Consider the following 23,817-nt stretch of genomic DNA (forward strand, 5'->3'; position numbering starts at 1 on the left):
AAATCTTAACTAAAAGAAATGTTGGCACCTTTTGCATCTCCTGATGTTGCAGGGGTACATTCCAGGTCTTCTTTGTTTTTGATCTAGTGGAAATGTACTCTGGGTGAAATACTGTGCTGGTTTCTCGATTGCTTTTATGCAGTTCATAAGAGGCATAACAGAAAAGGAAATAAGTGAACGTTGGCTAAGATTTTCATAATTATGATAAATCTTCTTGACCTGTGCCAACACCAGAACATTTTGCTTGGACTTGGTAAATATTTTACCTTGTCCATAGGTGAAGGGGAATTCTTTCCATCTCCCCTAATCTTTTACTCTCTCTGCTCCAACTTTCAGTGCTATGCGAATGACTCGGCTCATTTTCAGGCTTCCCTCTGCCACCTCTTCTCCTTCTCTCATCTCTGTCTGTCTGTTATCCAGGAGTGGTATGCCGCCAATGATCTCTGCCTTAATGCCAGTAAGACAGAGATTCTCCTCATCGACACATCTGCGCCCTCCTTTCCTATCACTCTCTGGCTGGCCTCCCTTGGCCCTCCTCTTGCTCCCACCTGTGAGGCAAAGAACCTTGGGGTTATCTTTGACTCCACACTCTCCTTTTCTCCTCAGATCTCTGACGTCTCTAAGAAGTCAAACTACCAACTGCACCTTCTCAGAGGTATTCTTCCTTTCCTCTCCTTCCCGCAGAAGCTCTCTGTCTCTCGGGCTCTATTTCTCTCTAGGCTGAACTACTACAGCAACCTCTTTCTAAATCTCCCTGCTTCTGCTCTCCGTCCTCTGCAACTCATCCAGAGCAGGACTGCGAGACATGTCCTCGGCCTCAAGCCCTGGGATTGTATCTCTCCAGCCTTGAAATCTCTTCATTGGCTTCCAGTGGCTGCAAGGATTAAATTCAAAACCCTTTGCATTGTCCTCAAGGCTTTTTGGGCCCTGGGTCCACAATACCTTCAACTCTCCCTCTGTAAATTCCTTCCTACTCGGGCTCTTCGCTCCTCCAACTCCCTCAGGGTCAGTCGCTTCTCCAAGCAACGAGTTGGGGGTAGATCTCTGCTGGGTCCTATCTCTGGAACAGTCTCCCTGCCTCTCTGAAACTTGAGAACATCTTCGGTTCCGGAAGCACCTCAAGACCTTCCTCTTTGCTTCTGCCTTTGCTCTTCCTCTCCCCTGCGGATCTGTCTGCTTAGGCACCAAGCACCTGGTTACCCTCTGATTTTCGGGCCCTGGTCCCTACCCAGCCACACACCCCCCCTCTGTCTCCTGGCAACCCTTGCACTTGGGTCTGTATCTATAACCCTACAGTCCCCTTACCTGCTCTTACAAGAGACCCCTTCTCTGCGCATTAACCTTGCACTTGCCAACTTGCTGGCTGCACTACCAGTTGTTGTTGTTTTATCCCTTGCTCAGCATTTTCCACTCCTCCTCTCTCCCTTGCACTTCCCCCCTTCCCTATCCCCTGCACCTGGGCATTCTCAATGCCACTGGGCCTAGTAAGATCATTGTTTTGTCCTCCCTTGCCTTGTTGCGCTCTGAAACACTTGTGTGTGAGCGCGATACAAATAAAATATCATATCATATATTTTACTCAACTGTGAATTGGGTCCCCTCTTCCCAAAAGTAATGCTGTTGGCTTGACCTCCCTATTTCTTTCAGTCTAGTTTCTCCTGACCTGCTGTATAGCCTGTCTAAAAGAAGTTTGCCCTGGGTTTTACCTACTTTTAATAGCTTTGTACAATTTGCGTATTGTGTGTTTTACTAATCTTGGCCTGCCTTATGCCATCCTAAAATAAGTTAGAGTTATTGCTTAGCTCAATCTGTGTTCCACTGATCTGAAAATCAACTGTAATAGTGTATTACAAAATTAGGTCTTACTCACCTGGTATAACAGAAGGTTATCCTGATTGTAGTTATAGGTTTATACTGTTCTAATTTTTGTTCCACTATTCAGAAAAGTATCCTGGTAACAGGGTTGGTTTACTAAGTGATTTCTTGACCAAGGGTCACTGCATACCTGACTGGGTCTACTATCCTTGAATTACTGTAAGTAATCTAAAAGTAACTTGTGGTTTTACTCCCCCTGAATAGGTGTGTTCTAGTCTAAATGTGTATGCTTAGGTCTGACTTGCCTAGAAACACTGTTAGTGATTCTGAACAAGGTCTATGCTTTGGTCTGTGTACCTTCAAGCTTTGTGTTGTCTTTTTATATTGTGTTTATGATTCTATGACAAAGTACTTACCCACCAAAATGTACATTAGCCTATTTGTATCTATAATAAACCTTTCTCCAGCATTGGATCTTTCATGGATTCACATGCTTAGAATATTCCCCGTCGTCAGGCTGGGAATCCTCGGTAAGTTATATAGACATTTTCCATAGGAAAAAATTCAGACACTTTTGTGTCCTATCCACGTCGTTCTGGGCCGCGCACACCGGTGCCACTAGGACGTAGGGGTATATATAGCTCCGCCCCGCGGCTCCCTCAGATTTCAACCGTCTTCCAAAGTGGTGGGATTACCTCGCGTATCTGCTATTTTGTTAGGTTGTTCTTTCTACTTCTGCGACTGTTTGTTCTTCTTAAGAGAATGTCTGGAAAGGCGTTGTTTCGTCCGTGCGCTACGTGCGGCCTTAAGAAGGTGTACGAAGGGGATGGTCATATGGACTGCATTTACTGCCTTCATCCTCACCACACGGCGGACACTTGTGAAATCTGTCAGGGTTTCTCCCAAAAAACCCTCAAAGATCGAAAAAGACGCCTGGTTGATTGGCTCAACGACGGAGCGGGTGCGTACCCGGCATCAGAGGTGGGCTCCACGGCCTCAAAAAGTAAGTCGGAACCCCCGACGAAGAAGGCACGTGCTGCCGAAAAACGAACCTTGGAGTCGGCCGAAAAACGACCCTCAGAAAAACATTCAGAGAAACATTCGAAGGCCTCCTCCTCTTCACACAAGGCGTCGTCTTCTTCCTCCTCATCTAAAAAGTAGAGAAAAGATCCATCTAAATCCTCCTCAGGAGACCGTCATAAGTCTACCTTGAGTCGAGAGGCCGCGGGCAGCAAGTCGGCCCCAAAAGCGACGGGAGCACCTCAAGGCCCTGCGCCACTGGCTTCACCGACGGCCCGCTCGTCGACGCCTGCATCATCAGCGGCTCCTCCCACATGTCAAACTACGGCGGTAGGAAACATATCGTCGACGGTGGTCCCGTCGATGGGATGGCAACCGGAGGTCTTCGATCCCGTCCCGCCGGAGGCCCTGCTTCAACCAGAGGCGACTTTCTCCATCTCGTCGGCTGACGACGACCGCGACACGGTCGCGCGCCCAATCGATCTGGGTCTGCAGCCGACCAGCGCGATGTCGCTCTTGGGGGTGGGTTCCATCCCTACTACCTCGTCATTACTGAACCCCCAGGCGGTTCTGTCCTTGGAGGTGCTAAATACGCTACAGAAACTGTTACAGCGTTTGGACACACAAATACCCCAGCCTGGGGCCCTGACACGGATACAGTCTACGCCATTCGCCGACGAGCCGTGCCCGGCTCCTCGCTCGGCGACCAGGATCACGGCCGCTTACCACGCGCCGGAAGATTGTCCTACCCTGCAAGAAGGAGAACTACAGGACTCTGACCGTGAAGGATAAGGGTCAGACATCTCACTATCCCCCTCAAGGGACCCACTTGGGACTCTGAAGCGGAGATGGAAGCTCCGAGAAGTCCGGCACATCCATCGCCTCCTGACGACGTGGGTGCATTCAATGCCATGATGAGTAAGGCGTGTTCGGAGTTTGGCCTAGTTCCTGAAGAGGAGAAAAAGGATTGTTTTCTTTTTGATCATATGGGCAAGAGAAGGAAATCCGTATTGGCCATCCCGATTTTGGATCATGTCTGGCAAGAGAGCCTGAAGACCATGCGGCACCCGTCCTCTGAACCGGCAGTGAAAGGTCGTTTGGAGAAGAAGTTCAAGGCTCCGGAATCGACTCCCAAGTGCCTGACATCTCAACCTTCGCCGGAGTCGGTGGTATTGGCGGCGGCGAGAAAGGCCAGGTCTCAACATAAATGCACAACCCCTCCAGACAACGAGGCCAGGAGACAGGACGCTTTCGGCAAAAAGGTGCTGTCCGTCGGCGCGACTACGGTAAAAGCAGCCAACTCCTTGGCGATTATGTCTAGATATGACAGGGAAATGTGGCACCGCCTGGCTCCTATCTTGGAGCATTTGCCTGAGGAACATAGAAAGTCTGCAATGTTGCTAGTGCGGGAAGGACCATGCTATAAATATTGCTGTCGACCTAGCCGAGTCTGGTTTTAAGCAAATCAATAATGGCGTAGTTCTACGTAGACAAGCCTGGCTCAAGTGCACTACGTTCAGACCAGAGGTGCAATATAAAGTCTTGGATATGCCGTGTGAAGGGGAACAACTGTTCGGTAAAAAAGTTGAGGAAGCCTTGAAGGGCATGAAAGAGGATACGGACACGGCACGGTCACTCGGAGCCCTGCCGAGTGGGAGGAATTTTCATTCCTTTCGTCCATTCAGAGGGGCCTCTGGTGACTTCCGGTTTGGGTCATCTAGAGACCGAGGTTTCAGCAGACCCTCCTATTCGTCCCAAGGCTACAGGCATGCGGCCCAATCCTCACGTAGAGGAAGAGATTACCAAACCTCCAGGCGACGGAGTGCCTACCCTTCGTTGACGAAAGATAAACAAACCAAGAACCAACAATGACATGCTTCAGGGCTTCCTGGGGAGTCGAGTGTCTCGTCACTTCGACGAGTGGGAGCGCATAACAACAAACCGATGGGTTTTAGACACGATTCCTCTGGGCCACTCTCTACAGTTCAAGGGCAAGCCACCACACATTCCACCGGTGTTCTCGGCCCAGCCCCACCTTCAAGTACTGCTACAGGAGGTGGCGCTTATGCTGCAGAAAGGGGCAATAGAACTGGTCCCGGTGGCAGAAAAAGGACAGGGAGATCTACGAGCGCTCAACAAACTACTCAAGGATTTAAAATTCAAAATGCTGACGCTTCAGGAGGTGATCCGATCGATACAACCCGGAGATTATTTGTCGTCACTAGACCTACAGGACGCATACTTCCATATCCCGATGTGTCGACGGCACAAAAGATTTCTGCGGTTCATCGTCGGATGAACCCACTATCAGTTCAAGGTCCTCCCGTTCGGCCTACAATCGTCCCCCAGGACGTTCACCAAATATCTGGCTCCTATAGCAGCCTGGCTCAGAAAGGAAGGTCACCATGTGTACCCTTATTTAGACGATTGGCTAGTGAGAGGACTGTCTCCAGAAAGGGCACAAGAAAGCCTAGATGCCACCCTGGCCCTCCTGCAACGTTTGGGCTTCGCAGTGAACTTCGACAAGTCCTCGTTAAAGCCTTCAAGGACCTTGGTCTTTTTGGGAGCAGAGTTCCACACACAGTCGGGACTGGTGAAGCCATCCCTCGAAAGGATTCACAAACTGCAACAAAAGGCATCGGAATGGGAGATTGACGCCTAAGTGTCGGTACGAAGGTACATGTTCCTGCTGGGGACCATGTCGTCCTGCATACCCTTGATAAACAACTGGTGCCTCTACATGAGCGCTCTTCAAGAATTCATGGCGGATCAATGGACACAGACTCGAGGACGCTGGTCGGACAAGTTGACCATCGGCCAGCTCGTGCAGGCGCTTCAATGGTGGAGAATCTCCATACACCTAACGAAGGGAATGCCCTTACTGGAGCCTGCATTCCAGGAGACAGTGGTTACGGATGCTTCTCTAACTGGGTGGGGAGCTCATGTGGACTCCTTCCAGGTTCAGGGTCGTTGGTCATCGGAAGAGTCCTCCCTCCACATCAACCTGCTAGAGTTGAGGGCGGTGCATTGGGCCCTGAAATCCTTTCTGCCACAGATAAAGGGCTCAATGGTGAGAATAATGACAGACAACACGACAACCATGTTTTATCTACGGAAGCAGGAAGGAACTCGCTCCAAGAGCCTGTCGACGGAAGCCCAGGAGATCTGGCATTGGGCCCTACAACACAACATACAGCTGTTGGCGTTCCACTTACCAGGAGTAAAAAATGTGCAAGCAGACGCTCTCAGCAAAGAGATGAATTGTCTACACGAATGGAAACTGAACAATCAGCAACTGCACCGGATCTTCGCGGAATGGGGTCACCCGGCCCTCGATCTCTTTGCAACAAGAGACAACAAGAAATGCTCCCAGTACGCGAGCAGGTGGCCACAACTAGACTCTCTGGGGGACGCGTTCTCCTTCTCGTGGACGGGCAAGTTTCTGTATGCTTTCCCTCTCATCCGTCAGACTCTGCAATGGATCCACAGATATCCTTGTCGGGTGATCCTGGTGGCCCCGTAGTGGGCCAGACAAGTGTGGTTCTCCGATCTACTTCACCTCTCAGCAGCAGAACCAATGAGGTTCCAGAAGATCCCCAACCTTCTGTCTCAGGAGAAAGGGATCGTTTGGCATCACGACCCGGACAGCCTCAGTCTGACGGCCTGGCTCCTGATTTCACAGAGTTTGGCGCGTTAGCGATTCCAGCGGATTGCCGTCGTATTTTGCAAGCCGCAAGGGCACCTTCCACGAACGCTTCATACACATACAAATGGAAAAGGTTCTGCATATGGTGCGCAGGTCAACCAGGTCTGGCACCGAGGGCGATCGCACCGGAACAACTCCTACCATACTTGCTGCTCCTGGCAAATAACGGGTTATCTGTTTCATCCATTAAGATACATCTAGCTGCCATCTCGAGATTTACTCGGAAGAGACATTCCACTCCACTGTTCAGTGACTGCCTAGTTAAACACTTCCTTAACGGGTTGTTTAGAACTTTTCCTCCCAAGAAGAAGTTTCCTCCGATCTGGAGTCTGAACTTGGTCCTGGCAGCCCTGATGAAACCCCCCTTTGAACCAATGTCATCGACATCATTAAAATTCTTGTCTTGGAAATTGGCTTTCCTGGTGGCCATTACTTCTGCTCGTCGCCTGTCGGAAATACAAGCTCTAGTGATCGAAACTCCGTATTTGAGGTTTTTCTGTAATAAAGTAGTGCTGGCCACTAACCCGCATTTCATACCTAAAGTGCCTTCCGTGTTCCATAAACACGCTGCTATAGTATTGCCTACATTCTTTCCAACACCATCTTCAGTTGCAGAGAAGACTCTCCATACATTGGACGTGAAAAGAGCTTTGAAATTTCACCTCCATCGCACTCAAAGCTAGACTGCTTGCACATAGAATTACACCTAGCATCCCCTACTTCCTCACCAATATCCCTTTGCCATTTCGCCCTGCTAGTGATTACTTCCCCACGTGTATCACTTTGAGCCATGGCATATATTGTTGCCACTATCCTCCTGTAATTTGTGGTATTCACTATATATGTCATCAGGGAGACCATTCCAGGCTTCGAGGGAAATGATGGCGACCACGCTCTTCATGCCTCCCGGAGCCTGTGGAATTGGAACACTAACCCAAATGTATCCCCAAGCTCCTCCCAAACCTATTGCAAGGATACAAATGATCCCCCGGGATAGAAGTCTGCACGCCATACTTTGGCCTGTACCTGCTTATTTTGTTGTCACATGTTGGGGCCAGGGCCCAACTATTCCAGACATTGAGTTGTGGAGTGTACACAAATGAGATCTGCAACCTTTGGCATAGCCGCTCCCATGCGTGTACTGTACATGCCACTGGATCGAAGGGGCACTTGCCATTTATTTTAAATGAAAGCAGGGAGTGCTGCAACAAGTATGAGAATGTCGCCCTCCTTTCTAATTTAATATGTGGGGATTACCAGAGGTTGGCGCCCAGTAGGAGACCAAGGACACCTGTGCTGCCAAGTAGTATAGCTCAAAGTTTGGCAACCCGTCTCCACCCCTCATCCATGGTCTGACTAGGTACTCCCATCAAATCCTAGGTGATTTTTCGGCTCCACTGCAAATTAATCACCACTAACTTTAACTCGGCAAAGAACTGGGGCCGCGGCCATATTGGGACATTCAGAAATAAGTGCAGTATTTTGGGTAAAATAATCAGTTTGACAATCGCTACCTTCCCGAGGAGAGAAACCAGAAGAGAGCCCCAACGGTCAACTTGGCTTCTAAGTGAGTTGGATTAAGCGGGGACAGAATTGATTTGGACCAATTCACTCTCAGCCCTGATACACTCCTGAAGGCTTCTACTTCCTGAATGAGAGGGTGTGGGGGGTTAGATTACTACTAGGGGTTCTAATAAACAATATAATATCTACATGAATTGAAACCAATTCACAAGTGCCTCCAAGCGCCAACCCCCCATTGCTCATGAAGCTGTCTCAGTTTCACTCCCAACTGCTCCATCGATAGAGTAAACAAAAGTGGGGATAATGGACACCCTTGCTGAGTTCCCGCCCCAGGCCAAATGCCTCAGAAAGTCTTCCAAACAACCTGATTCTGGCTGACACCCCTGAATACAGCATCTTAAAACACGACAGAAAGTAAAGAGGGGTCCCTATCTTTTCAAGCACTGCAAACTGGTAATTCCATGCCACCTAAACGAAGGCTTTCTCCATATCCACAAGTGCTGCTATTGAATGGATTGAGGGGGTCTAGCTGGGACAGCACCCCAAAAAGCCTCCTTAGATTAAGAGCTGTACTCCTCCCTGGAATAAAGCCTGACTGGTCTGCGTGTATTATGGATGGGAGAAATGGCTGCAGTCCGTTCATCAAGATTTTGGAAAAGAAATGTGTACCTACATTGGTTAGGGAGATAGGCTTGTACGAGTAACATTCTAGTGTATCTTTATCTGGTTTTAATAGCAGGGTGTTCTCCAGCATGGTGTCTGGCATGGATTCACATGCTCATGAATATTCCCCGTCGTCAGGCTGGGAATCCTCGGTAAAGAAAAAACCAGTATCAGTTTCGTTTCTGATCTGTCTTTCATAGTAATAACCAATCACTGGTCTCTGCGTCATACTGACCACAGCCAATGACTGCCATCTACCTAAGCACCGCCTCTGGCAGCCATCTTCAGATTTTTACCGCACGTTCATGTGTTGGGATCCTCGTGCTATTGCTCTCGAGCGTTAGTGCTATTTTTTCACGTTTTTTCTCAAAAACTTCGTTTTTTCGGTCAAAAGAGCCTCAAGCTCCACTGACTCTCCATCCGATCAACGGGGACCCGTTTCGGATTAGTCTGCGCCCCTCAAGGGTGAAGATTTCATCGAGCTACGCTTTTGGAGGACTCCAGAAGTTTCTCAGGCCCGGCCATGGCCCAGGAGAAGGGAAGCTCGACGCCCGGAAAGCTGTTCAGGGTCTGCCCTGGATGCCAGCTGCAGAACGTCTTCAAGGAGGACGAACACTCTTTTTGTTTACTGCCTACATGAGGACAAGACGCACGTGGAGAAGAACTGTGCGTTTTGCGGCAACATGTCGGAGCGGACCATGAAGGACCGCCATCAACGTCTCGCCAACTGGCTAGAAGGGAAGAGCCCGTCCGGCGAGAAGAAGAGGAAGAAATCCGAGCGGTCTTCTAAGACCTTTGAGGATGCCCCGGCGAGGGGGGTCCAACATAAGGCCAAGCACCGCGAGTCCGCTGGCACCGGGAGTGCCGAACGGTCGGGCTCTACGGGCGCCAGGCAGGGCGCACCCTCCCCGGCACCATCAACCACGAGCCAACGCTCTGGGTCGGGTAAGAGGAAGACAGAGCACCCGGCGAAGCTCCTGGAGAGGCCCCGGTCGAGCTCGAAGGCGGAGGGGGAGCGAGGCAGTGTCCCCCCCCTCAAGGATAAGGCGGTGAGCGCACCTAAGGTGGTGAAGGCCTTAATCCATCCGGCCAAGCCCTCTATCGAAACTGTCGCGGCGGCCCTGGCTCAGCATGTGGAGGCTACACCAGTGGTGGGGACCTCGGGGCTCAGAGTCTCCCTGCCACCTCAGAGGGAGTCCTCTTTTGTGCCCATCGATAGGACCCCCGTGAAATCCCCCGTGGGGAAGAAAAAGGGGGGGGCAGGGCGTCGTAGATTCGGCCTCAACCTCGGAGGAGGAGCTGGTCGAGGTCTTAAGCCACGGCCTCGGCATGGAAGAAGACCGGCCCGTCGGGATGGATCCCGACGCAGGTGACGACATCGTCGAGGGTACCGACGGGGCCCCTGATCGCCCGTCGGATTCCCCTCTGCCAGCGCCGCGAGACAACTCGGCGGCCATTTTGTTGGCTATACAGTCCTTATGCTCTGAGATAAGGACGAGACTACCGTTGCCGACGGAACCTCTCCCGTCGGGGGACCCAGAACCGGGACCTTCTGGTGTTCCCCCTACCAAGAAAAGAAGGATCCACCCTCCACCTCCTTTTCAGCCGTCGCGCCCCTTCCAGCCCTCCTCCCCGTCCACCCGAGTGGATGATACGGGGACTGACACGGCAGCGACGGGTACGGACGACGAGGTATACGACGAGGATGTACCGTCGTCGCCTCCCACCAGGGCTTCTCCGCCCGATGAGATTGGATCGTTCCACTCAATGATCGCCAGGGCATCCGAGCTTTTCCAACTCTGCCCTGAGGAGAAGAAGAAGGAAGGTTTCCTTTATCAGCGGCGCAAGGCCAAGAGGAAGACGGTCCTCGCGGTGCCTCTATTGGACGACATTTGGGATGAGGGCCTCACCCTCCTCAAGAACCCGTCCACGACGCCAGCTAGAAGAGACCGGTACGAGAAAAAGTACCGGGTCCCGGACACGGCCCCCCTGTGCCTCAGGGCGCAGCCTACTCCGGACTCCGTCGTCTCCGCGGCGGCCAGGAAAAAAGCGGGGGGGGGGGGTGCGGCCTCCACATCGACTTCCCCACTGGACGGCGAGGGAAAGAAATTGGACGCTATGGGACGCAGAGTCATCTCGTCTGCAGCGACGACGATTAAGGCTGCCAACGCCTTGGCTATCGTGGCCCGATACGACAGGGAGCTCTGGTACAAACTGGCTCCCCTGCTGGACTTCTTGCCGGACGACAAGAGGGCAGAGGCCCTGGAGATCCTGCAGGAAGGTGAGGTGGCTTCGGACCACGCCATTACCGTTGCGACGGACATCGCCGACACTGGGTTCCGCCAGTTGGGCAACAGCGTTTGCCTTAGGCGGCGTGGATGGCTCAAGGCTACGGACTTCCGTCAAGACGTTCAGACCAGAGTCCTGGACATGCCCTTCGATGGGAACAACCTGTTTGGGAAGACGGTGGACGATTCCCTTCAGGCCATTAAAGCGGACACCGAGACGGCCCGGGCCCTTGGAGTTCTGCAACAACGACGGATGCCCTTTCGGAGCAGCGGAGGCAAGGGTGCATCCAAAGGTTCCGGCGGCGGTTTCTCCTCCTACCGTCAAGCGGCCCGCTCGTCATCTCAGGAGGCCTACAGAGGACGAGGCAAGCCTGGCGGACCCTGCCGTCGTCGCCAAGGACAAGGCGCTAAAGCCTCGTCGAAGCAGGATTGAACCGGCCGGGGGGTCGGGCCCCCACCGAAGAACCCCGGTGGGAGGCCGGCTGGCGAGCTTCGTCAGCGTGTGGGAGTCCATCTCCACCGACCGTTGGGTGCTGGACGCCTTGGCCCGGGGCCACGCGCTTGAGTTTCAAAGAAAGTGTCCGCGCGTCCCCCCCGTGGCCAAGAAAGAACTTCACGTCCCTCAACTTCTCCTGGAGGTGAAGGCGATGCTCAAGAAGGGCGCCATCGAACTCGTCCCAAAGAGGCTTCGGGGCTCCGGAGTCTACTCGAGATACTTCCTCGTGAAGAAGAAGACGGGGGGATGGCGCCCCATCCTGGACCTGCGACGTCTGAACAAGTTCATCAAGGCGCAAAAGTTCCGGATGGTCACCCTCCAGCACGTTCTGGGTCAGCTGGAGGAAGGAGACTTCCTGTCGTCGTTGGATTTGGAGGATGCCTACTTCCATATTCCCATTTTGAAGGGGCACCGAAAATTCCTCAGGTTTGTGGTCCAAGGGCGGCATTACCAGTTCAAAGCCCTCCCCTTCGGTCTACGGTCGGCACCCAGGGTGTTCACCAAGTGCCTCGCACCGGTGGCGGCTCAGCTGCGCCGCGAAGGGATCCACGTCTACCCCTACCTGGACGACTGGCTCATCCGAGCCAAGACAAGGGAGCTCGCCGTGGTTCACACGGCAAGGACCGTCCAACTTCTCACGGACCTGGGATTCTCCATGAACTACGGCAAATCCCACCTGGTACCCGCGCAAGACACTCTGTTTCTGGGAGCGAGGCTCAACACAGTGTCCCTTCTGGCCTCCCCGTCGGAGGAGAGGACCAGGACCATCCTGGGCAAGGTGCAGCGGATGTTGGTGGCCGACGCGGCCAAGGTGAGGTCCATCAAGTCCCTCCTCGGAATGAGGTCTTCCTGCATCTACCTCATTCCCATGTGCAGGCTCCGGATGCGCCCGTTGCAGGAGTTCCTGGACGCGCGCTGGATCCAAACGACGGGCAGCTTCGAGGAAAGGATCACACTCGACGAGAGTTTCCTACGAGCGATCCGGTGGTGGGGCACCCGCGCGCATCTGACGGTGGGCATGGACTTCCAGACCCCAGCCCACCAGGAGACAGTGACCACGGATGCCTCCCTGGAAGGGTGGGGAGCGCACACCGAAAATCTGCACTCAAGGGGCCTTTGGCTCCCGACGGAGAAATCCTTACATATCAACGTCCTGGAGCTCCGTGCAGTGTTTTGGGCCCTCAGGTCCTTCCTTCCGTCCTTCAAGGGCAAGGTGGTGAGGATCTTCACCGACAACACCACCACCATGTTTTACATCAGAAAACAGGGCGGAACCAGGTCCCCAGCACTGTCCAAGGAGGCGCAGGACCTGTGGCATTGGGCAGTCGCCCAAGGGATGTTTCTGGTGCCGTTTCATCTGGCAGGGATAAAAAACACCATCGCCGACTCACTCAGCAGGGAGCTGCGCTCGTGCCACGAGTGGGAACTACGGCAGGATCTAGTGGATCGCCTCTTCCGACGGTGGGGCACACCCCAGATCGACCTGTTCGCGACGGCGACAAACTCCAAGTGCCGGAGGTTCGCCAGCAGGTTTCCCCAGGCGAGGAGCATGGGCGATGCTTTCTCGTTCCCCTGGGAGGGCCTGTTCCTCTACGCGTTCCCTCCTTTGCCGCTGCTAATCCGGCTCGTCAACCAGCTCAAGAGGTCACGGTGCAGGATGATCCTCGTCGCACCTGCGTGGCCGAGGCAGATATGGTTCCCGGACCTTCTGGACTTGTCAGCGTCCCCGCCAATCAAGCTGCCGGTGGACGCGGATCTGCTCTCCAGGGAAGGAGGCGCCATCCTCCACCACGACCCGAAATCGCTGAAATTGTAGGCCTGGCTCCTGCAGCGCTAGAGTTTGGAGGATACGACATACCGGCCGACTGCAGAGAGGTTCTTGCAAAGGCCAGGGCGTCCTCGACTCTTAAATGCTACGGACACAAATGGAAGAGGTTCTCTGTCTGGTGCCACGCACAGAAGATTAACCCTCTACGGATTACGGCTCCCCAAGTTCTGCCGTACCTGCTGACGCTGGCCAAAGCTGGACTGGCACACGCGTCCATCAAGATTCATCTTGCTGCGATCTCCCGATACACCAGAACCACGGGACGGACGTCCTTGTGGTCTCATCGTCTGGTGAAAGAGTTCATGAAGGGACTGTTCAGATCGTTCCCGCCGGTGAAGGCTCCGGCCCCGGCGTGGGAGCTCAACGTGGTGCTGACCAAGCTCATGGGACCTCCGTTCGAGCCTCTGCACTCGGCCCCGTTGAAGTTTCTGTCGTGGAAAACCGCGTTTCTTGTGGCCATCACCTCCGCACGACGGGTGGGAGAGATCCAGGCCCTTTCCTGCAAGGCCCCGTACTTGACTTTTCACGACACGAGGGTAGTGCTCAGGACGCACCCCTCCTTCATGCCCAAGGTACCGTCGGACTTCCATCTCAACGAACCCTTGGTGTTGCCTGTATTCTTCCCGTCGCCTTCGTCGCCGGCTGAGAGGACTTTGCACTCGCTGGATGTGGCTAGAGCGCTGAAGTTCTACGTGGACCGCACAAAGTGTTTTCGGAAGACGTCACAACTCTTTGTGAACTTTGGACCTGTCAATCAGGGGAAGGCTCTCTCGAAGGCTTCCATTTCCAGATGGCTCTCCGGCTGTATCATGAACTGTCATCGGTTGGCAAACCGACCGCTGCCCGGCCATCCGAGAGCCCATTCCACCAGAGCGATCGCAGCTACCACGGCGTTCCTTTCTGGTGTGCCCCTGCTGGACATATGCAGGGCTGCTACGTGGAGGTCGACGCACACCTTCACGAAGTTCTACTGCGTCGATCGGGATTCCAGGGAGGAGTCCAGGGTCGGCCAACCAGTGCTGCGCAACCTGTTCGCCTGAGGTGAGCCTGGTGAGGAGGTAAGATGCTTAATGTTGAGTTTGATGCAATGCTTAATGTTGAGCCTTTGCCACCTCCCGTGGTTGTGCATGTGTGTACTGCTATGTATTCTTTATTCATGAGCATGTGAATCCATGCCAGACCCCATGCTGGAGAAGGAACAAGTTACTTACCTGTAACTGTTGTTCTCCAGCATGGGTCTGGCATGGATTCACATGCGAACCCTCCCGCCTACCCCTCTGCGGCTCTTCACTTGGTCATACTGCCACTTCACGTGCTTCCAAATCTGAAGATGGCTGCCAGAGGCGGTGCTTAGGTAGAGGGCAGTCATTGGCTGTGGTCAGTATGACGCAGAGACCAGTGATTGGTTATTACTACGAAAGACAGATCAGAAACGAAACTGATACTGGTTTTTTCTTTACCGAGGATTCCCAGCCTGACGACGGGGAATATTCATGAGCATGTGAATCCATGCCAGACCCATGCTGGAGAACAACAGTTACAGGTAAGTAACTTGTTCCATATTCCTTCCTGCAATTTATGGGGAAAACATCTTACCTTAAGTCCCTCGTCCCACACTTTTAGCAAATATTGTGCAAACCCCGGGCCAAATTCCTTAAATAATTCTGAAGTAATCCCAGAGCTTAACCCGATGGAAGATATCTAATTGCTTGAAGGATGTCCTCCGCCGTAACAGCGGGTACTCAGTACCTCCACAGCCTGTTCGCTAAGCAGGTTCAGGGGAACATTATCCACAAAATTACAGAAGCTGTCTGGATGCCTTGTATCCCTTTCGGCGTATAAATTCTCTTAGAATCGCCAGAATTCAGCTAGGATATCTCCAGGGTCCGTCGCCAGGGTCCCGTCTGAGCGACGTATCGCTGTAATGTCCGTCTGATCTCTGGCACTATTCAGCATTCTCACCAGGTAGTGGCCCGGTCTGCCTTCTTCCCCATATCTGTCGGCCAGTTGAGGCATAGCCAAGATTCGCACCTCCCTTTTTGCCTCACAATTCATCCAGAACCTCCCCGATTTTCAGCTAGGAATTCAGAGCAGTCCGTTGTCCCCCCTGCCCCTCTCGAAATTCAGTAGGGCGCGATCCAGCTGATTCAGTCTATTTCAGATGCTTTTCAACACCCCACACTCGACTGAGATACAGCGTCCCCTCCGTGTGCCTCCCAGAGAGTGCCAGCGGATTGTACGGAGCCCACATTAATCGCAAAGTATGCTTTAACAATTTCATGTACTTCACTACGGTAGACCACATCTAGTAAGGCTTTACCCTTGAAACGCCAGCGAGGCTGTGTTAGGCAAGATTGTATGTAGTAACCCTGTGGGAGACTACACCAGCGTTGTCTTCTTGGCAATAGGTAACCCAACCTTTGGCATAGGCCTGTAATACACAAGTTGGTAGAGTGACTGAGCAGCCAGGCTTATCTCAATGTGAGCTGTAGGGTTGAAACATAGAGATTTACAGTGACAGGTATTCAAATAACACTTATACTCAAGGTTGCTTGATTAAATAATTATTTATTAATTTAACAGTCCGTTTTAAAATAAGCCTTCTTTAGAAGGGAGCAATATGCAACACTTAAAATACACTTCACCATACACTCTTTCAGTTCAATAAAGTAAGTAAATAGCCTTTTGGGCTGGCACACAGATACTCCTTACACCCTGAGGTGACTTCAATAGTTAGGACACTGAACATTAATACATCACTTTTCATACTTAAATTGTAATACTGAAATTATGGCAAAAAAGGAAAAGGCTAGGGAAGGAAACCCAGGTTAACAAGTTTCTCAAATAGGCAAGCTCATTTCAATCCCCCAATGAAATATTGGTTAACCCTTTCCCAGCTATATGGATGACCTTTTGTAGGGACAGTTTAGCTCAAAGTCAGAGGGTAAGAAGAGTCTTGAGGGAGCCAGGATAGCCAATGTGAATTGAGCAAAGACTAGGGGGGCTGATGCACTTCTTGTAGATAGCACAAACGTCTTGCACAATGTTAGTTTTGTTGTAAAAATAATCACTGTTGGGCCACAAGCTGGAAGGCTTGTGAGGGGCAAAGCTACAAGCAACTATGCAAAGGGCAGCCAACGCAAGTCTCCAGTGAGAGCAAGTAAGCTGCACACAAAAAGGGCTAAGTACCCCTAGTTCAAAGTACCTTGAGTCTGAAGAAAAGGTTCCAGCTGGCTTCTGTTCCTGTTGTAGTCCTGCAGATCCTGTTGTTCCTGGGCCTTAGTCGTGGGGATAAGAGGGAGGACGTCTGGGGACTCCTGCACTACGGTTTGAAGGTTGGCGACAGAAATGGGCAAAATTCAGATCAGTGGCACTTCGCGTTTTTCAGCTACTCGCAAATATCACCACCGTGGTTCTTGGACACCTTGTGGACTTTCCTTGCTTCTGGGGTCCAGCCCTCTGTTGAGGTGGCTCAGGCTTGGTTAGTCCTGCTTCGAGGGAGTCCGGAGGGTCTTCCTGGAGCTCGGGTCCAGCTGAAAGGCAATGCACGCGATTCTGGTGTTCCTGTCCCCTGGCACTCGGTTCCTGCAGCAGCAAAGACGTACAGCCATCAGAGGGGTCCCAGTTGAGTTCATCTTGGGGATGAATTTGTCCCACCAACCCAAGGAGTGAAGTCGTCCTTTCCGGGCTTATCTAGTCGATTAGAAATTCGGGGCTTCAGCACTGCAGCAGGGGAAAACCAACGGTCCAGGAGGGGGCAGCAAGCTACTCTTCCAGTTTCTTCTTCGGTTCCTGCGTCCAGTGGTTGACTCTGCCTTCCTTGCAAAAGACAACACCTTTTATGCAAGTTTCTCCCATTAATTCGCAGCCTAACTGGCACTCACACAGCAGGGTCGCTGTCCTCCAAGGGTGCAATACTGCAGCTGCGAATGCAGCTTGTGGTAAAAACGCACAATGGTAAGAAAAAAATAAACTGGCACCAGCATATTAATTGTAGAAAGTGTAACATAAAAATGTTACATGAGAAGGTAGACAAAGGGGATACTAAGTGACCCCTACAGCTCTCTATAGAAGATAGTGTGTGCTTGGTCTCCAAAGAGAAAAAGGTAAGTAAAGTCAATTTCACTTTACTACTCTTAGAAACAGTAGTTTATTCAAGAGAAGGTAGTTCAACCTTAGCAGAAATCCAAAGGATTTCTCTGTGACACAGTGCTGAGGGTGTTGTGTGTCGCAATGTAAAAAGATGTCTATGAGGTTTGTCAGACTCTAAAACCAAAGGAAACACAGGGTTCAGATCCAAAGAAAAATACATGAAAGAGTGGGAAAAAGGTCTCTCTCTCTCCAGGATAAAAATTAAAAGTCCTAAAGTCCAGCAAAAGAGCTGGGGGGGGACTCGAAGGTAGAAGGGAATTAGCACAGAAATGACCATTCTCCCTAACACTGTGCTGATGACAAGCCAGCCAATCAAAAATGCCATACCACAGGGCAGTGGTCTGACCATGTCCGCTGCGTTATCTTTACAAGATATACTGTCTCGAAACAGCCCTGACCCTGCTAGCATATAATCGATGCATGAATTTGTGTCAGGCACTGATGAATAAAAGGAATAGCCCCTCTCGCTCAGGTGTAAAGCCCTGCAGAAGTCAAACCAGCCTAGTTCTGACATTCCCCCCTGAAGCGCCTTAGCGACCGGGTGTCGGGTCGCACCCCCACGGTTGATTTATCTAGCTCTGCATGCAATATTGTTTTCAAATCCCCTGCCACAACTAAGTGCACATGCAAATATTGCAATTATTTATCCCACAAGGATGCAAAGAAACCAGAATCTTCCACATTTGGCCCGTATACATTCACCAATGTGAAAGGGCTACCTGCCAGCCCCCCCAGCCACTATAACATACCTCCCCTCAGGATCGCACTTTTGCTCAGAGAACCTAAACCCCAGGAATGTATGAATAATTATTAACATACTGCGTGAGTAAGAAGAGAAAGATGCGTAATACATTCAGCCTTCCCAGCGAGTGGGTCTCATGAAGAAACAATATTGTACCACCATGCTGCTCGCTGTATGCTACAACCTTGCACATTTTTGCATAATTATTAAGGCCCTTCACATTCCAGCAAAGGAGGGTACAACTATCAAGACTTGTGCCCTTCACCATTTACCTTGTTAACAGCGTCGCCTTCTACCATACTAAATCCAACAATTGCATAGCCCATCAGTGCACTATGCTAATACATCGTCAAACACATGAACCTTTTTTATCAAGAACCACAACAACTCCAACACACCCGCCATCCCATCCCCACCGAAACTTCATCCTTCCCTTCCCCAAGACAGCCTCAGCTGCGGGCAGCCCCACCCCTACTGCCAACCCCTAACCAAAAGTGACCACCTCCCAGTGTCGTTAACCATTTCAACCAGGGATGCCTACCCAGGGGCATCGGACACAGGAACCACCAACACTCCACCCACATCAGCTCCCCCTTCGGGGAGGAGCAGGCCCTTCACCAGAGGATATTTAGCTAATGATCTTATTCATTACATTATATCGTCACACCCCGCTGCAGGGTCAAACATTCCCTACTCACCCTATTATTTCTTATTGCCTAGAATCGGCCTATTTCCCAGACCCGACAGAGGTTTCCCACAAACTGAGCAACAACACCTGAACAACCAGGGCCTTCAATGCTTAGGCAGGGACTTAACAAAAGCAGCAACCTTAGCAGGGTCCATAAAGAATAAAGTCTTGTTACCGTGCACCACCATCAACTTAGAGGAATATAACATTGTATACTGTATTTGTCTATCTGGTAGGAGTTTCTTCACTGCCAAAAAGGATATACGTGCTCTTTGTACAGTAGGTGTAAAATCTTGAAAAAAGCATAATCTCGCCCCCTCATACTGTACATCGCCCAGTTCCCGTGCTCTTCTCAAGATGACGCCCCTGTCGCGGTAGTTTAAAAGTCTTGCAATGACCGGGTGAGGATTTTGCCCCGGTCTCGGAGCCTGTCCCGAGATCCTATTTGCTCTCTCGACTAAGAACTGGGATGATAGCTCCGGGCCTTGAAGCACCTCCTTGAAGAAGGTTTCCATGAATTGCTGCATATTATGTGATAGTATGGACTCCAGGATCCCTGTGACCCGAACATTGTTACGTCTGGATCGTGCTTCCAAATCTTCGTTTTTGTCCTGCATTTCCTTGACCTCCTTATGTAGGCCTCGAATCGCAGCTGTAACCTCGCCACTCGTGCGTTCCAACACTCTGACCCTGTGCTGCTATTCTCTAAGCCGCCCACTTTCCTTTTCTATCCTCTCCTGCATTCTGTCCATCTTTTATGCCATGCCATCTTGGTGTTAATGGCTGCAAAACCAGTCTTCATTTCTGCCAGCACCAGACTCCGTTCTGAAGGACGGTCTGGTTAAAGCTCTACCATGGTCTTCTTCAGGCCAGAACTTGTTGCAGCTTCGGTTCCGGTCATCCTTGTCAAGGTGCCCCTATGAAGTGCCAGACCCTCCTTCTGGGTGCACTGCAGGTAGCCCTGCTTCCTGCCTCCCTTTGCCATTCAACTGCGGCTGCGCTCCACTCCTGTCTGTCCCAGAGACACATCGGGGTTCCACCTGCTGCTCCATCCAGAGTCAATGTGGTGTCTGAATGTAATCCCGCTGGCGGCAGTCACACCCTTCCGGGGTTTCAGCCAGCACCTTTTCCAGCAATGCTTCGCTGCCTATTGCCAGCTATAATATGCCCAAAAGACTCTGGGAGACCCCCCAAATTTTAAGATGCCCCCCTCTCGCCTTAAGGAGTTTTCAGCTCACACTGTGTGTTACAGCCCCCAGTGCCTACCACATACAGAAAGAGGGGAGTTCTCCACACACAAGTATCTGCAGCTACTCTGTGGAGGGGCCGTGACTAAGTCGCCTCGTTCCCTTGTCAAATCGTCCCCTTCAGTGCATTTTTATGGTTCAGCTCATCAATGACTTGGTTTTGACCACCTCCTCGGGCAGATCCACTCAGCACTCCGGCCCCGCTCCGATCTGCTGGGTTGCCTGCAACTAGGAGCTCCAGGGGCTGAAGCCTCTTGTCCCAATCCCCGTGGGAGGGGGTGGGGGGTGTCACGCCACCTTGCAGTTTTTCCTGGAGCTCGCCACAGCAGGGGATGAAGTCACTTTCCTCAACGATGTACAGCTGTAGCCCCAGAGCACTCCTTCCCTCCTAGGGCCGCCTCCTCAGCCCTTTTAGCTCTCCGGTGGCGCACACAGCCCGGCCTGCTACCTGTGCTGCGTACCTGTCCCTCAATCTGATGCAAGCCGTCAGCTGGGCTGGGAGCCGGCTTGTTCTTCGGACGGCCTTGTCTTTCTCTTTCCGGCACAGTATTTCCCTGCAGTTTGAACAGATTGTGTCTCTGCTCTGACGTTCCACAGAAGGTTTCAAACTATATGGCTCAGTTTGAGCATGCACAGGCCTCCTCCTCTGCTGAATCTCAGAGCTCAAATGCCGGCGGCCTTCTTGAATGCCGGCTCCCGAGCGCCCCCCCATATCCAAGGATCTTAAACTGGCTCTGCAGCGCTGTGATGACCTAGGATCACGCTCTAAGCACAACAATATACAGCTGGTTGGCCTGCCGAGGTATTTTGACAGAGAGCCTATGGAGACTACAATAGAATCCCTCTTCAAGGAACTGCTATGGGACCCTCCTTTCTCGTCATCCTTCGTAGTGGAGCGGGCCCACCGATCACCTGCTGCGAAGCCCAGGCCTGGGGCTAAACCCAAACCAGTGATAGTGTGATTGTTAAATTAACGTGACCGGGATCTCATACTACGCCTGGCTAGGGAGAAGAGCCCCTTCCGCTACGAGTCGACTGTTATACATGTGTACCCTGACTTCTCCACTGCGGTCCAGATAGAACGCTGAACATTCATAGGAGTAAAAAAGCTGCTAAGGGACAGATCTGTGCAGTACGCTATGCTCTTCCCAGCGTGGCTAAGATTCCAACACGAAAACCCTATTTTTCATGATAGCTGACGAGGCAGTGGCATACATTGATGCTAACATTCCCCTTCCCTGCTGGTATGATGCAGCGACGGGGACGGGGATCTCAAACACTTAACTGTTGGGTGACTAGAATGATTCTGATGGAGGGAGGGGAGCCAACTCCGGACACTGATAGGAGTGGTCTCGGCTTGGCCAATTTTGTATCTCTGCTGCAAGACTAGGTACTGCGATGTAAGATTTGGGTTATTTTATCCGGTTAACTGAGGAGGGTGTTGACAATGTGGGTGAACGGAAGATTAAGTAACAGCTCCCCCATGCAAAAATGCAATGTTATGTTGGGTTCTGCCGAGTTAAGGGGCGAACCCCCAAAATTAGGGATGTGAAGGATTTAAAAAATCCGTTTACTCCCAACTTTAAAAAATGGGGAGTAAAATAATCCCACCTCCAAATTTTATCTGGAGCACTGCTGAAGGCTTTACTTACTTCGTCAGGACAGGGTTCAAAACCAGCAAACAACTAGCCTGTCTCATAGACATCTATGAAGGGAAATTTGCAAAGAACATCTTTCCCAAGAGGAACGTAAAAAAAGTAATTGATCATACCTTATATGATACAAAATACTACGGTTTTGGTCTCTTACCATTAACATCCAGCCAACCTATGGCGTATGTAATGTCGTTCTCTTCGAATTTTGGACGCCATTTCTTTCACTTTGCATTTTTCATTGTTTTAGTGCACACCTGCAACAATCGTTAGTCCAGTAACCATTATTTGTGTTCTCTCCCTTCTACAGAGATGCTGCGAAAAAATGCTTTTCTGCGTGTTTGTCATGAAGATTGTCCTAGAACTGGAAACCACTGCGAACTTCACCAAAATATTCTGCTGGTTAATTTTGTAGTTGTACAAGATGTTTCTTGTCATGTCCTGAACTGTGCCTTTCTGTGTTTGATAATTAATCTAGTACCGTAGTGTGCACAGTAACGCCGTTCTTATTTATTGGCTCCAAGAGAAGGAGAAAGGTTTACACCTATTTGACTAATTTTGTATATACAATTGCCTTATTAGGACTATATTGTAAAGCCTTTTGTGAAATCATGTTTAATGTAGCACAAAAATGAAGACTTCTATCGATTTCTCTTACGGTAGATGTCAAGCTAGTTTTCGACTTACTGGAAAGTTTGATTCACTTCACTTTCTGCAAGGACCATTTTTTATTTTTTTAGATGATCTGTTACCTATAATTGTCATCACGTATGGTGCCGCACTGTTTACAGATAGTTTTGAGTCCTCCAAATTTTTTGCAGTGAGGGATCAACACTTTTTGGAGCGGACTGTCAGTTCAGTGCAGGTGTATAACACTTTTAATAGTCATTCGTCAACGCATAAGCTATCATTCCTTTGTAGTATATAAACTATGATTCAGATAACGTTGCCTTGTCACCTTTACGCTAGCAAGCACTTGGCTTGCTGCATAAGAAAATGTAGTCTCAGGAGTTAAAGGCGATGTACCCTATTTTTGCTGTTGTGCCTTTAACACAGAATGCACTGAATGTGTTTGTTTTCGCCTTAGATGGGGAAATGGGCTGTTGTATTTTCTTACTTAAAAATCTCACCATGTGTATGCATTTTTTATATATATAAAAATGAAGAAAATATGAAAGTGATAATAGTAGCCTATACAAACAAACGTGATCCCGTAAAAATGTAAAGATTGAAGAATGTGTGGATATTTACAAAATGTGATTTGAAATTCAACTTTGAATATTGGAAATGAAGGGAAACTGGATTTTAACTCGGGCTTCATTGCGTCTTTTTGCATGGGAGGTTTTCTTTGATAAATGCAGTTAATCGGAGGGCTGGAAAATCTTTCAATCCCGAGTTTGCATCCCCTGGCGGAGTGTGCGAGGGACTTGCTCACAGTACCATTTGGCTGTTCTGTGATTCTGCGAAATGTGCCTCACTCATTCACTGGAAAATTGAGGGCTTTGTATCTGCAGGTTGGTGAGATTAGGAGCAAAAAAAGTAATCATCACTTATTAAATCTCTAGCTGGTATCATGAACACCCCATTGTTCTTCAACCAAGCGCGCAGAACCCTAAAGGATGTCCTAGCTGCGCTGTTATTGGCGGTTGCTACACACAGGAACGAGGAGAAATGCAGAGACTTCTGAAGTGTTCTGCTCTGTCAGAAGCTGCCCCTGCCTGCACAAGAGCAGAGCGTGGAGAGCGGTGACATTACACATCATTGTTTCGTGCTAGTGTGAGTGCAAGCGAACGACGGCCTGGCTCGACACAAGTCTGGATCGTCCAGTGGGCAGTTCATAACACTGGTGACCTAAAGCTAATAACATATAATTATTCCAGATGTCACAAGCACTAATAAAGTGCGCCCAACGTAGTTCATTTTACCCCCTCATGAAAGGACACAGTAATAGTAGAAATTAAAAAAAACCCAGCTAGTATGGTCTTGGAGGGAAATG

At 50.7% G+C, this 23,817-nt stretch overlaps 1 protein-coding gene across 1 annotated transcript in view; it reads left to right on the plus strand.

Annotated features, from left to right (window-relative positions):
- Positions 1-23,130, plus strand: part of SFT2D2 (SFT2 domain containing 2) — a 289,529-nt gene extending 266,399 nt beyond the window's left edge. The window contains exon 8 of the mRNA XM_069636462.1: positions 22,132-23,130. Within this exon, the coding sequence (XP_069492563.1) occupies positions 22,132-22,171 (40 nt within the window). The 3' untranslated portion in view covers positions 22,172-23,130. The remainder of the gene's footprint in view (positions 1-22,131) is intronic.
- The last annotated feature ends 687 nt before the right edge of the window (positions 23,131-23,817 follow it).

The sequence above is a fragment of the Ambystoma mexicanum genome, chromosome 7p (assembly GCF_040938575.1).
Source record: "Ambystoma mexicanum isolate Mex_15411 chromosome 7p, UKY_AmexF1_1, whole genome shotgun sequence".
NCBI classification, from domain to species: Eukaryota; Metazoa; Chordata; class Amphibia; order Caudata; family Ambystomatidae; genus Ambystoma; species Ambystoma mexicanum.